The 14,501-nt window shown below is 42.6% G+C and overlaps 1 protein-coding gene across 2 annotated transcripts in view; it reads right to left on the reverse strand.

The window, feature by feature from the left end:
- The window catches only part of far1 (fatty acyl CoA reductase 1), a 31,661-nt gene that overhangs the window by 16,875 nt on the left and 285 nt on the right, over positions 1 to 14,501 (reverse strand). For both annotated transcript variants that reach the window (XM_005928383.3, XM_005928384.3), the window contains exon 2: positions 343 to 447. In XM_005928383.3, the coding sequence (XP_005928445.1) occupies positions 343 to 414 (72 nt within the window). In that variant the 5' untranslated portion in view covers positions 415 to 447. The remainder of the gene's footprint in view (positions 1 to 342; positions 448 to 14,501) is intronic.

The raw sequence follows: 14,501 nt of genomic DNA on the forward strand, positions 1-14,501 counted from the left end.
AGGAAATGAATGAGAAACTCACTTCTGGAACCAGAGCCTTTTAAAATGAGTGGTCACTGCTGAGCTCTATATTGCAAAATAATAGCTGACAATAGAATTCGATGTGTTTGAATCATCACGAAACTGCAACACTGCAGTTCACTGGATGGCTGCAGTTGTGCAGAGACGTTCCAGCTGATTGAGAGTCTTCGTGTGTGCCACTTCACTTTAACATACAACTTAAGTCAAGTGTGTGTAACATGCTTCAGACTGAAAACTCTCCAGATAGCCACTTTAAAGATTACCAAAGTTCATATTGCTGGGCTCAGCCCTGCTGCTAGATGATGAAAACCACAACTGTACCTTGCCCATGAAGCCGGTCGCTCCGGAGATCAGCACGTTTTTTCCTGCATAGTATTCTGGGATGTTCACCATGATGTCTGCAGTCTCTCAATAATACCACACGACCTGCACAGACAAGATAAGAAAAAGATGAGTAAAATAAAATAAAGCTGTGTTACAAGGACAGTGAAGTCCTACACAGACTCACATTTGAGGAACTTCAAGGTTGCCAAACCTGTTTTGTGCAAAATTTTAAATCAGCCTGTAACATCTGCTTCATTCTGAAAACACACCACACCAGGAAATGCTGCAAACATGCATGTCATTCTGCACTTTAAAATCTAACTTTAAAGTCTCCAACATAGCAATGTGTAAAGTTTTTAAACATGCCTGTGCTTTTCTAAACTGGTTTGAAGTAGGTTTAGCTGGAGAACGGCAGCTGTAACTGAACCAGTCTGTATCCACAGCTTGACTGGGAGGGTTTCCCAGTTATTTTAGTATGTTTTGCTTATTTAATGCTAAAAATAAGAACATGGGTTTCATCAGTTATACAGCTCTTTAAAGTAGAGACCAATTAAATGGTTTGCTTACTATAAATCAAAAGGAAGTAGTTGGACCTGGACAATTTTATATATTAGGAAAACAAAAGTCCAAAGCGCACAACTTTGCTGTCCTTGAAAGACCTCCAAATATGCAAATATAACTTTAACAAGCTGAATAATTTCCATGAAGTACAGGAACAGTATTGTTTATTTTTAGAATAGTGCTGTAATACCACTAACAAGGATTTCCCCAAGAACATAATGGTTCACAGTGAGTTTCTGACATAATAATGAATTGATAACTGCATGTTATTTTATGTATTTACTCATTTTTTAAACGCACCAAATTATTAAATGATAATCCAAATATGAAACAAGTGTTCTGTGGCCTGGCTTATAAAACACAAACGCACACAAAATCAAATCAGCTGTCGATTGCAGCTCTAAACCCAAGTCTGCAAACACTGCAGTAGACAAAGCACTTTGATGTGTGTCAACTTTATCAGTCGCATTATTGGCTTTTATGAAGAATGACACCATCCAGCTGATAACTGGCCACTAGGATAGATATTTCACATAATCATTAACGCAGGTGGTTTTCTCCCGTCGGCTGATTGGAGCCGATTATTGTACGGCACCGTTACAGAAATCCAAATGGGGTGGGTGCAGTTTTCTCTGTGGTGGGGTTGGGTGGACTGTCCCGGGTTCTGTGGGGCCGGGGGGCGCTGCTGCACTGGGCCCCGGTCTGGATGGGCCTGGGCCCCCTTTCCCTGGTGGGTCGCGGAGTATGGGGGTGCCTACTGGGGTCAGCGGGGGAGCTGGCCCCAGGGAGGGGTCACCTGCCCCTCCCTTCCTTCCCTCCCCATCTCCAGCTGCCTCCCTCTTCCCGCTCCACCACAACCACCCACACATGCAGGGCCTTGGAGTAGGGGTATGTCACCAGGGTGCAGAGGAGGCTACCCCCCCCTGTCCCCTTCTGGCTGCCTCTGCCTCAATTTTATCCCACAACTTAGACATTCACATTACTCACACTCTCATTACACATACATATAGGATCTTGGGGGTGGGCACGATACACGGAGTCCAAATTACCATCAGGGTGTACACCTCACCCCTGGCGTCGTTGCCCACCTCTCAATTTTAAATACACGTAGACATTGAGGGCTAGCAGGAGGGACATGCGCTTACCTGCTGCTCTCTGGCAGGTAGCTCCATGCCCTCCTGGGTTTTAAATTGCACCTTAGAACACACATGCATCAACACTACAATGAGCGGGTGGAGGGAGGTTTGGAGTCTTCTCTCACCCCCATTCTCTGCGGCCTGCTGGAGCGGGGGGGCTAGGAGGAGGAGTTGGCCGTCCGACTGCGGTCTGGAGTGTGGGGCCTCCCTGCTGCTGCGGAGTCGGGGCGGTCTGCCTCTCCCCACCGCAGGGAAAAGGGTAACACCACCTGGGTCTGGGTGCAGTTCCCCCCTCCAGGGGCAAGGGTACCTAGACCCGGTTCGTAGAGTACGCTTGGGGAGTGTGATCGTGTGTACAGCGTCTCTTTATGTCTGTCTCCACGTTGGTTGAGTGTGGAGTAAGTGCATATGAGAGCATGAGGGTGGGAATGGATGTTTGTGTCTGTGTGTGCCTGTATGTCTGTGTCTATATGTCAGGTTGGGTATCAGACGCCACCTCTCTGGGGACATCTCAGGCCCTCCAAGGTTTGGAGGCCTATCTCCCCCTACCACCACTTCCCCTGCCAGTGGCGGACTCCCTCAGACATCGGTGCGTTGGTGGTTCTTTGTGTCCGGGGATGGGCGTCCAGGTACACACCGGCTCACTCCTTGGCGGCCGCTTATCGGGGCCTGGAGCCTGGGGCTCGCTCGGGCCACTTCGGAGGTGGGGTGCCCCCGGCCTCTCGGCCTGGGGCTCGGTCACTCAGGCACAGCTGGCTGCCGGCGGAGCTCACGGGCGCGTCACTGCAACTCCCCCTGGCTTCTGCTCCGCGGCTGCTGAGTGAGCCCTCATCTGGGACTCTCCTCAGCTCTTACTGGGACAGTGGCGCGGCTGCCCCTCTGTTGGTCTTCCTTGGTCTCTTGTGTTCTGGGGGCCTCTGGATGTCTGGAGTTTTGATCTCCTCCATACCTGCTTCATACCCTGGTGGACGGGGCTGTGGCTCCCCACACTCCCTAGCAGATCGTTACATGGAGAAACCTTTGGAATGCAAGCATGCTGATCCACACAGGTATGCACACAGGTGTACACACGGGTATTCACAGACGCGGACTACAGCTTTCTTGGCTGCTGCCTCAAAGCACATTGTGCGCTGTCTATCTTGCGTGCTGCACAATATCGTTTATTATTTAGTATCTACTGATATCTACTGCTAGCTAGTTTATTGTGATGGTGCTGTTTTTTTTATTATGTTGCTCTTTGTTGTTTGCTTTCTCTTCTGTTTTTTTTCTCCATACAGGTGACCCAGGTGTTTTGTTTGTTTTTTTCTTTCTTCCCCCCCTTCTCACCGTCTCTTCTCCCCTTTGGTTTTCTTTCTCTCCCTCTCTTTCTTTCATTCTTTCTCCCTGTCCTATCCCCCAGTCATGTCTGTCCCGTTTGTAGCAACTGAAAATAAAATAAATTCATAATTATAATAAAGGTCAATCAAATGGACCAATATGGCAAGGCCATGATGATCCACTTGGTAAAATAAATCCGCTTGGCATCTTTCTTGGCCTTAAGACAACAATTCTGATGGCTAAAGATCCAAACGGGACACAAAAAAAAAAAAAGTTTTACTATTAAGGTGTTGTACTGCTAGAACTTTATACTGTGCAGCGTGTCTGAAAGTGGCTTTCAGAACAAACTTTCAGAAGCATTTTTATTTGTGTGCATCAGTCTGCCTGTGTGATAACACACAGTAGCTGGCTTTAAATGAGATCAGAAGGTCAACACCGCAAGCTTCCCAAATTTCCACTGGGAAAATGATATATTTAGAGTGATGATAGGTACTTTCAACCAATAAACACACAAAATATAAGAAACTAATGTTTGGAAAGCTATTACGATTTTCTATTAGATTTATGTATACTCTAAGCCATTCATCCATTCTTAATACAGGAACAACAACCATGCAAATCGTTATCATGGTCTGCTCGTACTGACTTTATCTTTTATCCTTTCCTCTGAGCAGTTTCCGCCAGATCCAGAGTTATTTCTTTGCATTAAATGGCTTTCTAAAATTATTACAAAATCCACATAATCTGAAACCTGCAGTTTATATTTGCAGCTATCTCCGGTTGTTTAACCACTGTAGATTAAAGTGTATAAAGTTTTAAAAGGGGGTAAACTAAGATTCCATGTTAGCTATCCAGCTCTTTTGTTCACATTGACAGTGCTAAAGGGCGATTCCGTGGTCATTCATGTTTGCATTTTGGCGCTATCGCCACTAGGGATGGGTATCGTTTAGGTTTTATCCGATACCGTGCCAAACCGGTACTTTTGAAACGGTGCCGGTGCTTAAACGGTGCTCAAACCGGTGCTTAAAGAATGGAGAACACAAAATTGGTCCAAAAACCTCTCATGTTCAGCTGTTTTTTTGTAAAAAGATAACAATGTTAGCCTTTTCTGCAGCTATAGGGCATATATGGTATCACTCTTGGCTGGAAGCAGTGCTTAAACAATGGAAAAAACACAAACTTTGTCCAAAAACCTCTCATGTTTAGCTGTTTTCCACTTTTTCTTTGGTCATTTTAGCCTTTTTGGCCAGGGTGAAGGGAGTATCTGCCATCAAACAAGAAGACAGCCGCATGTAGCTATGACTGTGTTTGCTAGTTCACCTTTTGTGCATTACTGTAATAACGTGGTTAGCCTACTCAACGTAAATTACACACGAACAACATTAAGCTACTTGCCCAGAGAAGAACGGCTGCTGCTGCCATCATCATCCGTCATCATTTCTGCTACACTGGCAGGGCTAGGGGCCAGGTCTCTCCTCTTTGGGTTCTTGGGGGATGTTGCTAACTCTGGGTCCGATAACAGGCACCACACCCGCAGTAGATGTGCTCGGTGTGAGGTCTCGCAGCAAGCTATCAAATACAGCGCATTTCTGGGCTTTTAACAAAATGCTATACGTCGCCATATGTTTAATCAGATTCGAGGTGTTACCTCCTTTGACAGTATCAGCTTAAAGCACTTGTTGCAGGCTGCTGAGTTTGCATCTTTTGCTGTGAAGTACAGCCAGACTTTTGACTGCTTCGCCTTGGGCATTTTTAATCTGTAGCTCTGCTCTAAAAGAACGTACGTACCTGGGCCCGCCTACTACGCTCGCAAAGGTAAAATGATTGGCTGGAATCCAAAGTGTATGACATCTAAGGGAAATTTTTTTTTTAAAAAGCACCGAAATGTGCGCTGCTTTTCGGTCTGGTTACTACCGTTTACCCATCCCTAATCGCCACACACGTAGTTACAGTTAAACTGGTTATTCAGGTTTGCACTGTCAGACTAGGACGGGGGTGGGCAACATCCTCCTCTATCTCGGTGTTGCCCGAGGAGAAATTGTAGCTCTACACTCTCCTATCTTAGTTTCCTTTCAGTTGTTATATAAAAGGTCTAAATTATACTCCAAGCATCTGGTAAACATTACAGATCGCTTTACATGAGTCTCATTTCTAAACCAGATGGCTGGTTGCTTGAGAAAACAGCACATCACGACATGCAGCATAAACTGATTTAGTACTTGAAAACTAGACACCAAGTCAAGGGCTACATTGACACCTTATTTTCATTGTCAGCTGGTGGAAAAATCCTGGTGGGCACAACGCTCACTGAATGCAAAAAGCCACTGCCACCAGCCTGAGGACTTAAACTGTCAGTGAATTCTGCTGTGATGCAGAGCAATAGCTCATACACAGCAGATGATTAAAAATATCAAACAAACATTAACTCTGGACACTGATTGCATAACTTTTGCTAACACGGTACTGCAGCTGCTGGGCTCTGGAGCTCATATGGACTGATGTGAGGAACAACTCCCCAGGTCCCACTGCTGTAGACGCTCTGTGGATCCCTGGCCAGTGCTGCAGATGCACAGTTTGCTGCATCACATCTTGTGCCAAGTGCCAAGCTCCAGCTGTACATCTGTCTGATCCCTGCTGCAACTAGGACCAAGTTTCACTGTGTGAGCACAGAACAGCACTCACACCACAGAGAGAATATAAAAGATCTTTATTATAAATATCTATATTATAAAAACATATTTTAGTCTGATATAGCTTGTGGGTTATACTGGGCCTGAGACTGACCTTATTAAAAACATCACACAATGCCCATAATGTGACTGGCCTCCAAACTCAACGGAAAGGGGAGGGAAAGACTAGCTTAGACTAAACGCTGACAGGAAGCATGGTTCAAAAACTAGTTCTGTCAGGACCAATTTGGTCAAAAGTATTGTTACTGCGTCTGCAATCATTTCTATAGCATGGTATTGCTCTGACCCCAAGTGATAAGTGGAAAGCTGAAAGGGGCATTCACACCATGTAACGTCCATGAAATTCAGCAGCTTGAAGCAATAACAGGGAAAATACGTTTTAATAACAGTAAAATACAAAAACCAAACTAGGATATAAACATGCAAGAATAAGAAATTTATTCCTTACTAATACGTTATTAGTAAGGAAAACTGTACAGAATATTAAAAATGCCACATTGAAAGGCTCACTAATGGGAGTAAATGACAACACTATTTGACATGAACCGAGCTTGATTATCTATTGTAGTGACCAACTATCAGGGTAAGGCAAGCGGGAGCACATTAAGTCAGAAATAGCATGAAATGGAGAAGCTGGGGAAATTTGCCAACGGGATACACAAAAGGGTCTCAGCTGAGCCATCAGCTGATGTCACAATCAGCCTATCAGGACTGCGTGAACTCCATGAACTTTCAGAACCAAGGTTAAATTAAATTTTCGGTTTCAATATGGAAAATTGAAGCCGCTTGTCTCTTATCTTCTATTCAGCAAACCCAAACATCAGGTGTAGTATATTAAACCTTTAGTCTGCACTCTGGACTATTATTGTCCCACCGTCTCAAACTCTACGTAAGATTTTATTGATAAGGTTGTCCGATCATTCCCACGATGAATCTTACGATACTGAAAACACAAGCAGAAGAGGCACCGTCGCTTTGTGTGCATTTCTGTCATTTATCTACTTTTAGGATCCGTCTTCTTTCTGAGCTGATCCACAAGGTTCCAAATATGCAAGTGTGCTGTGTTTCTCAAAGGGTTCCCACTCTTGCTGAGCAGTTTAACAATTTGCACAAACTTCAGTTTACACATTAATATTAAGAAAAAAAAATTAGATTGAACATGTTTCAAGGAAGAAAACCAAAACAAAAAAAAAAAAAAAAAAAAAAAAAAAAAAAACACACCCACAAAAGCTGTCAATGCATGAGGTCATTTGGGGAGGAAGTTGGGCTCGAGAGGCTGGAGCGTGTGCACGATGTCCGTGACACACCTAAACCCACTGGCAGTAAAAGTGGATGACACAAATGTGAAGCTATTTGACCGGCCAGCTACTGTTGTCATCTTTCACTTGTTGCTGACAGTAGTTGGCTTACCCCACAAAGCTAAGTCTGCCTTTTGAAGAAAACGAGCACCAGAATGTCAAGTTATTTAAAATGGTCACAGAACAGCCAACTGCTGGCTTCCTACGCCAGATTTATTTTTTCTGTTTTGGAGAGGGTCAAAGTATCAAGTATCTGCATCAAGTTAAGAACACACATATCTGTGAGAGGATTATTTTGGATCAAAAGAGCAGAGGTAATGGGGACAACATAACTGCAGGTGTCCAGCAGAACAAACTCTTCAAACTCACACTGCAGAGCAACTTCAAAAACAGCAGTGTCACAGCTAAACTAAGGAGGACGTACATATGCTTAAACTGGATTATCATATGAATTAAAAGTGTGTGGAAAATGTATTACATAACACTAAGATGGGTCAAACCAGTGGCCAGAAAAACAAAGTACCAGCTAAAGAACAGGAGCCAACAGGATCAGTGTTCAATCATGCAAAGGTTATACAGGCCACAGAGTTTAGAAAGTCAGGAGGTGTGTCAGCCTACTCATCCTGGCATTTAAACCGCAAACATGCAAGACAATCATTCACATCACGCTGCTGTGTTATGGTGCTTTAATAACCAAGACTAGAACAACAAGCCAGCTGTATTAAACCCCCAGGTGCCTTCTGCAAGCATTTATTAATTCTGCTGTAGCTGTAGATTTGCCCCCTGTTTGTGTCTGTGTATGCGAATAACCATCCTTCTAGTTTTTCTTGCTTTGTGTTTAGGGCCCTTGAAGGATCTGCAACATAAAAACTAAAGAGTGTTTAAGTGCCTGAGTAAAACCAAGTGATTTTACAAACCAGTAAATGTGGAATAGCCCACATTTAACTGTAAATGGTCAATGCAAAGCACCTCCTGAAAGATGAACACAAATGACCATGCTGATCATTGAATCGATCACTCATGTAGTGCAATCTGCAGCTAGTTACTGCACTCACTGATTCACTACATGCCTAAATTATCATTCGAATTTAGCAGTATATCCAGCAGCCAGTTTTTGTATACATTTTGCATGGTAGCCGACAGTTTGTAGGAGGAGGGGGATTAAAAAATTTTTATGTCGAAGTCTGACCTTCAAAGCACCTTCAAACTCTAAAGTCAACCAGCACAGACTAACCACTCAAAGCAGCAGTTGGCAAAGAAGTCGATTGTTGAGTGTGGTGGAGTGTAGCTTCACTTCCTCGTGAAACATAACCTGACAGCCGGTAAAACAGGTCATTGTTGTGTGGAGTTCTCTCACCAATGCTGGTGACGCCAACACTTTGAAGAGTTTCAGATTACAAAGTCAGGTGACTGTTGTTTTGGTGCTATACAAATAAAACTACATAGAACATGTTCTATATGCCACATAAATATAAAACAATGATTCTTGTAAGTGGCTTAAGTCCTTGCTGCTACTAATAGGTCCTGTCTGCTTGGGGGCATGCCTGCTACCGTCCACTGCAAGTAAAGGGCAAACCACACGGGCCTAGGCACTGCTCAGTGACCACCTGCCAGTGGTTGTCTCATATTCTGGTTTGCTTTGCACTTTTGTAAGTGTTTTCAGAAGAGTCAGAATCAACAATCACAAGGTTTATGGTGCTCTTTGTGAGCGATTCCACCTAGCATTAGACACCAACCTCCAGCAACCACTCCCCAAGTGGTTGAGGAGTAATTGAGGTGTAATTTTACAGTCACTTTTTGGCATCCAACCTGTTGGTTTCTCAAAAATAAAGACGCAAATCCCCATCCACTATACTAAAACTGTCATTTATTTATTTTTTTAGTTCACCCAGCTCTATTGAAAAAACATTATCAACGTGGCAGTATAGAATGATAGACCAAAATATAGACAAATACCAGCATGTGACCACTTATAAATGGTATTTATAAGAATAAAAACCCCACCAGAGCCTACCTGGAAGCACTGCATGCCTCTTTTGGCCAATATATCCAGGGTTGGAGGAGGACAAACTTTTTTGGCTAATAGCAAGAATTGCTGTGAAGCTGCTTCACAGGCAGGAATCTAGTAATGCTCATGTTTCCTTGTGGTGCCTGGTCTATGATTATAGAGATGAGATAATTGAGAAAAACAAACAAGATGTGATTGTGAAGAAAAACGGGAGTGCAGGGGAGAGAGGGGAGGCATGTCTCTTAGCCTGACCAAAAAACAAACAAAAAAGGATCATGCATGCATTAACCCCTTTAAAGCTGCAGAGAAAGTGTGCACATCACAGGGGGGAAAAAAAAAAAAGACCCTGGAACAAAAGACTGTAAAAGCTTTCTCTCCCCGAACATATCTAGCATCCCACATACAGCTGCCCTTGAAAACTCATCAGCCTACACTGAAATACTCCCTCAAATCGTGTGTCTTCATGTGAATGAACAGAAAGCTCTGTCCCTGGATGTAGCCTTGCAGGGCCTGCTAAGGCGTTTGATCAAGTGTTTGTGAAAGAGCTACTGAAGCCTACAGGCAGGCAGGCAGACAGCAAGTTGATCCCTGATGCTTCACTCTAAATAATTGATCAAATGCATTATAATGCCCCAACTGGGCACCTGTGGCTGAGGTTTAATTGTTTACAGACAGAGGAAGTCTAAGCTTTTGACAAATGCTCTCAGAGGAACAATCCACACCTGACTGATGTGAAACCCCACCTAATACCAAACAAGTGGGAGAGCGATAGATCTTTGAATTAAATGATAAAGCGTTACAGACACTAAAATGTATATATTCACAACACTAATCTAACCAAACTCAAAGATATTAGAGATGATAATAATAAAAATGTCATGATATGAAATGGTAATTCACTTTATTCATGCTTGAATCCTTAAAGATCCTTGCTTTAAATTTAATGAGAAAATCCTTTAGCGTTGCGATGGGTAGCCAACAAACGCTCTAGTTTAATACATGTTTCACACGTTTGATCGTGCTTTTATTGAAAGTGTGTTGACTGTATTATCTTTGGGTTTGTAACAGCCTCTGAGGCACAGAAAAAGGCAATTAAAAAGATGGTAACAATAGCTGGTAGGTTGTTGGGAATTGGATTACCAAGCTTAAAAAGCATTTATAAAGCAGCAAGGCAAATAATATTGTGATTGATGGGAGGCTTAATCCTCAGGCCATCAAATTTCTTAACAAATGAAACACGTAATTTGTCCAATTGGTTCTGGTTAAAATTATCCATGCGATGCAATGATAGTCAAAGTATTTGTATATTGTGTGCTTTCTGTCTTATGTTGATGTGATGCAATCAAATATCCAGACGAGGACAGCTCTACCTACATTACACTGGGCTTAAGTTATTGAGTTTTGCTTTAGGATGCTGTAATGCAAGTCTGTGGCAACTACAAAACTTAACTGGTACAAAGAGAAGACAACACTTCGCTCCCGTTTAAGCTCAGCTGCACTGGTAAAGTTAAAAATTGCGTTTTCAACGCTCTCTGTGCATCAGACTATATAGCACTTATATTACAAGTCTGTTAACTTTATATTATGACTAAAGGTCACTGAGGTAATCACCCAAAGAGTCCTTTGTGTGTCTTTTCTCTCTTATTCTCCATTTGTGGAATTTTTCATATATTTGTTCTCCTTTTGTAATGTTAACATTTTCTTTGTAATTTATTCATTTAATTCTGATTAGAGATTCTCTTTTTCCATTTCAGTTGCACTTGATTTCCCTGTAACTGTTCTATTTACCACATTTTATGTAGATTTTGCAGTTCAATTTTGTTTCACACGCTTAAACGTTAATACATTTGTTTCAAACGGAAAGTACTTTCAGTTAGCTCTCATTTTTGAATGTGCTAAATAAAATTTAGAGTAATACATTTAAATTAATTCAATTGAATTCATTTATATAACACCAAATAACAGCAAGAGTTGCCTCAAGGCACTTTATATTGTAAGGTAGTTCCAACAATAATACAGAGAAAACCCCAACCATCACAGGATCACCTATGAGCACGCACTTGGCAACAGGGGGAAGGAAGAATTCCCCTTTAACAGGAAGAAACCTCCAGCAGAACCAGGCTCAGGGGGTGGGGTGGGGCATCTATCCGGTTGTTCAGTGATGACGCGACGAATCCTACTTCCGGGTCTAAAGTAGTCTGCGTTTAATATGGCTTTTGTGTTGTTAACATATTTAATGTTATGCATTTTCTTCTATTTGATCTCAAAAAGCTCCTAAAACAGTCAGTGATCCCTGTTGACCTCCCTCGGCTTTTATTACCGCTAATCATTTATTTAAGCTCAGTTTTTAAAACCTTAGGATGTAACTACAGCCCAGCCCATGCAGCAGTATATGAATGACTAACCTCGTATTGTGGATGGATTATCTCAGTTGTTCTCCTGGCTGAAGTTTGGTCCTTTTACAGCATCCTGCCATGCGATTACATTTGTTCCTGACCACCGAGAACACTCACGTTAACTTTTATCGAGTGGAAAAAAAGTTAGCTTGTTTATATTATGCTAACATAGCTGTGTCGCTAGCGGTCACCTAGCACATCGTTATATACCAGCTAGCCCAACTTCAGTAACCCTACAAATGTCACTGCTGTTTAGTTTTCTGTCTTCATTTATGCTGGAAGTGATAGCAGAGCTGTACGTTTTAATTTGTTTCCAAAACCCCGCAGTCAGGACATGCTATATTGTATTTAGATAGAAGCTAGCGAGCTAACTCCCTGGTAACTTCCAACTCCGTTAAATTCCGTTTTCATGGATGCCTGGATGTTAAACTCAATTGTTACACCTGGTAGAGCAGAACGCTGATTATTTTATTAAAGATGAAAGACTTTAGACAGTTTTTCAACTCTCAGTAATGCCACAGTGATATATGGCCCTGCAGCGGAGTTTAGACCCAGACACGGCTAGTGACGTCAGACTGAACAACCGGATAGTGACTGGTTAGTGGTGAGGGGAGGAAGACAGAACAAAAGTCACACTGTAGAAGAGAGCCAGAGAATAATAACTAATGATTAAATGCAGTGTGGTGTATAAACACTGTGAGCAAAAAGATGCAAATTAAAGAAAAGAAAGTGCATCATGGGAAGCCCCCAGAGGCCTAAGCCTTCTGCAACTTATCTAAGGGACGGTCATCTGATCCAGCCCTATGATCTTTATCAAAAAAGGAAAGTTAAAAAGCTAATCTTAAAAACAGAGGGTTTCTGAATGGCCTGAAAGCTGATGCTCCCTCTTCTTGAAAGTAGTAATGAGTGAAGACTTAAGATTTAAGTAGGATACTTCCCCACACTAAAGACAGAATCATAAACTGATGCAAAAAGTAACAAAACAAACACATATCTCATGTGCAAAACATCTTCGGTGAGGACCCCCCCCGAGTCTCCAGGCTTAAGCGAAACCTGGACACATGCAATTCATAGCCTGGTGTTTGCAGAAGACAACTTGTGAAATCTCAAAAACAATATCTCTGGCCAGTGTGACGACAACAACTTTAATCCTGTGCGTACATTTTTAAAGCCCTTTACAACATCTTGAAAGCACAAGTTTAATGCAGGTCCAGTCTTCCGATTAGTTAACTGGTTTATGTGTTTGCATTTCTGACTGCATGTTTTTACACTTGAAGATGGACAACTGGGGTTAACATCGTTTTATTACACGGACAACATTTCTGGTGCTCCTTGGCAGTGCATTTTTCCTTAGCTAGGCAACAAATGAGCAACCACAAACAAAAAAAAAAAAAAAAGAGGATAGCTGGCTTTCCCATTTGAAAAAGAGAAGTAAAACAAAGGCAAGTAAAGATTTAGCAGAAGTTTGTTTGCTAACAAACATACTTGATTTTATGATGTTGCACAAGTTATCTTGCAAGAGGATGAGACTGCAGAGATGCTGAATGAAGCTTAACTGATAGAAACCCATTTTGTTTTTTTCCATCTGACTTTTTGATTATGTAGTAGCATCAATATCTCCAACTGACACCATCCTGGTCCAGTTTTTAAATGAAGATTCTACTAAATGTGCTTAATTGCAACTTGCAGTGATTTATACTGAACACAGATGTTGCGATAAAGAGGTTTGCCTTGCCGTTTTGTTGCTGCTAGGCAGGTTTTTTAAGAATGTGCTCGTAGAGGTAGTGCAACTACGGGGGGGGGGATCATGAATCACTTGCTCGCTCTCTGGGGAGGCCAACAAGCATGCGTTGACTTCAAGTCCTGCAGGTGCAAATGCCAACAACGTGCTTAGTCCAGTCAAAATCAACTTCCTGCCTGTAATTGTTGACAAAGCACGGCCATCTATGTACTAGCATTGCAGGTTAACTTAGTTTCAAACTAAGTATGCCAACCAAGTGGGAACAGAGCCAAATCCTAGAGCACTTAATAAACTTTTTACACATGTGTGTGTTAATCATTGAGAGACAAACCTCTTCTGAAAGTTTATATTTGTAGGAGACCTCAGAAATATCTCTAAGGGGAAAAAATTCAAAAAACCCTCTGATGATTGCAACAATTCCATTTTCTTTCAGTCAGCATGTCACCATAATCATCGTGATGAAGTAATTCTTTGAGATTTTACCTAAGCCAGTGTGTGTAATTAGAAAAAGCGTGAAAGAGGAGGGGGGAATAAAAAAAAAGGCAGACTCCATTAGGTAGAGTGAGCAGTGAAGCCCGTGATTCTCATTACACACAGCTGCCTCAAATCATTATCACGGTCACCACTCACTCTCCATTTGCACAGTAGGCGACGATTAAACCGACCACGCAGACTAATGTTTGGCTGTGACTGCCTTTAATGTGATTAGTAGCAGAATCTGCGAGGAAATTAGAAGGTGTGCGCCTCAGCTAGAGCCTCGCCACAAATTAAGAGTCTCCTGTGCTGCTGAAGTAGTTCCCCCTTCCTCGTTTAGGTAGTAAAAACGAGGAAGAGTGGCCACCCCACAAGAAATGCTGCACGAGTTTCGCGGTGGCTGGCTGCCACGTTTGTGCGCGATGTGCGAGAAATGCCAGCAGAGTCGCAGCTGGTCCTCATATCTGCGTAATTTGTTGGAGTTGCGCTACAGAAGCCTCGAGCCACCCCTCCCTTCTCTGTGTCGCATCTCTGC

The sequence above is a fragment of the Haplochromis burtoni genome, unplaced genomic scaffold (genome assembly GCF_018398535.1).
Source record: "Haplochromis burtoni strain Fernald_Lab_line unplaced genomic scaffold, NCSU_Asbu1 Contig_112, whole genome shotgun sequence".
NCBI classification, from domain to species: domain Eukaryota; kingdom Metazoa; phylum Chordata; class Actinopteri; order Cichliformes; family Cichlidae; genus Haplochromis; species Haplochromis burtoni.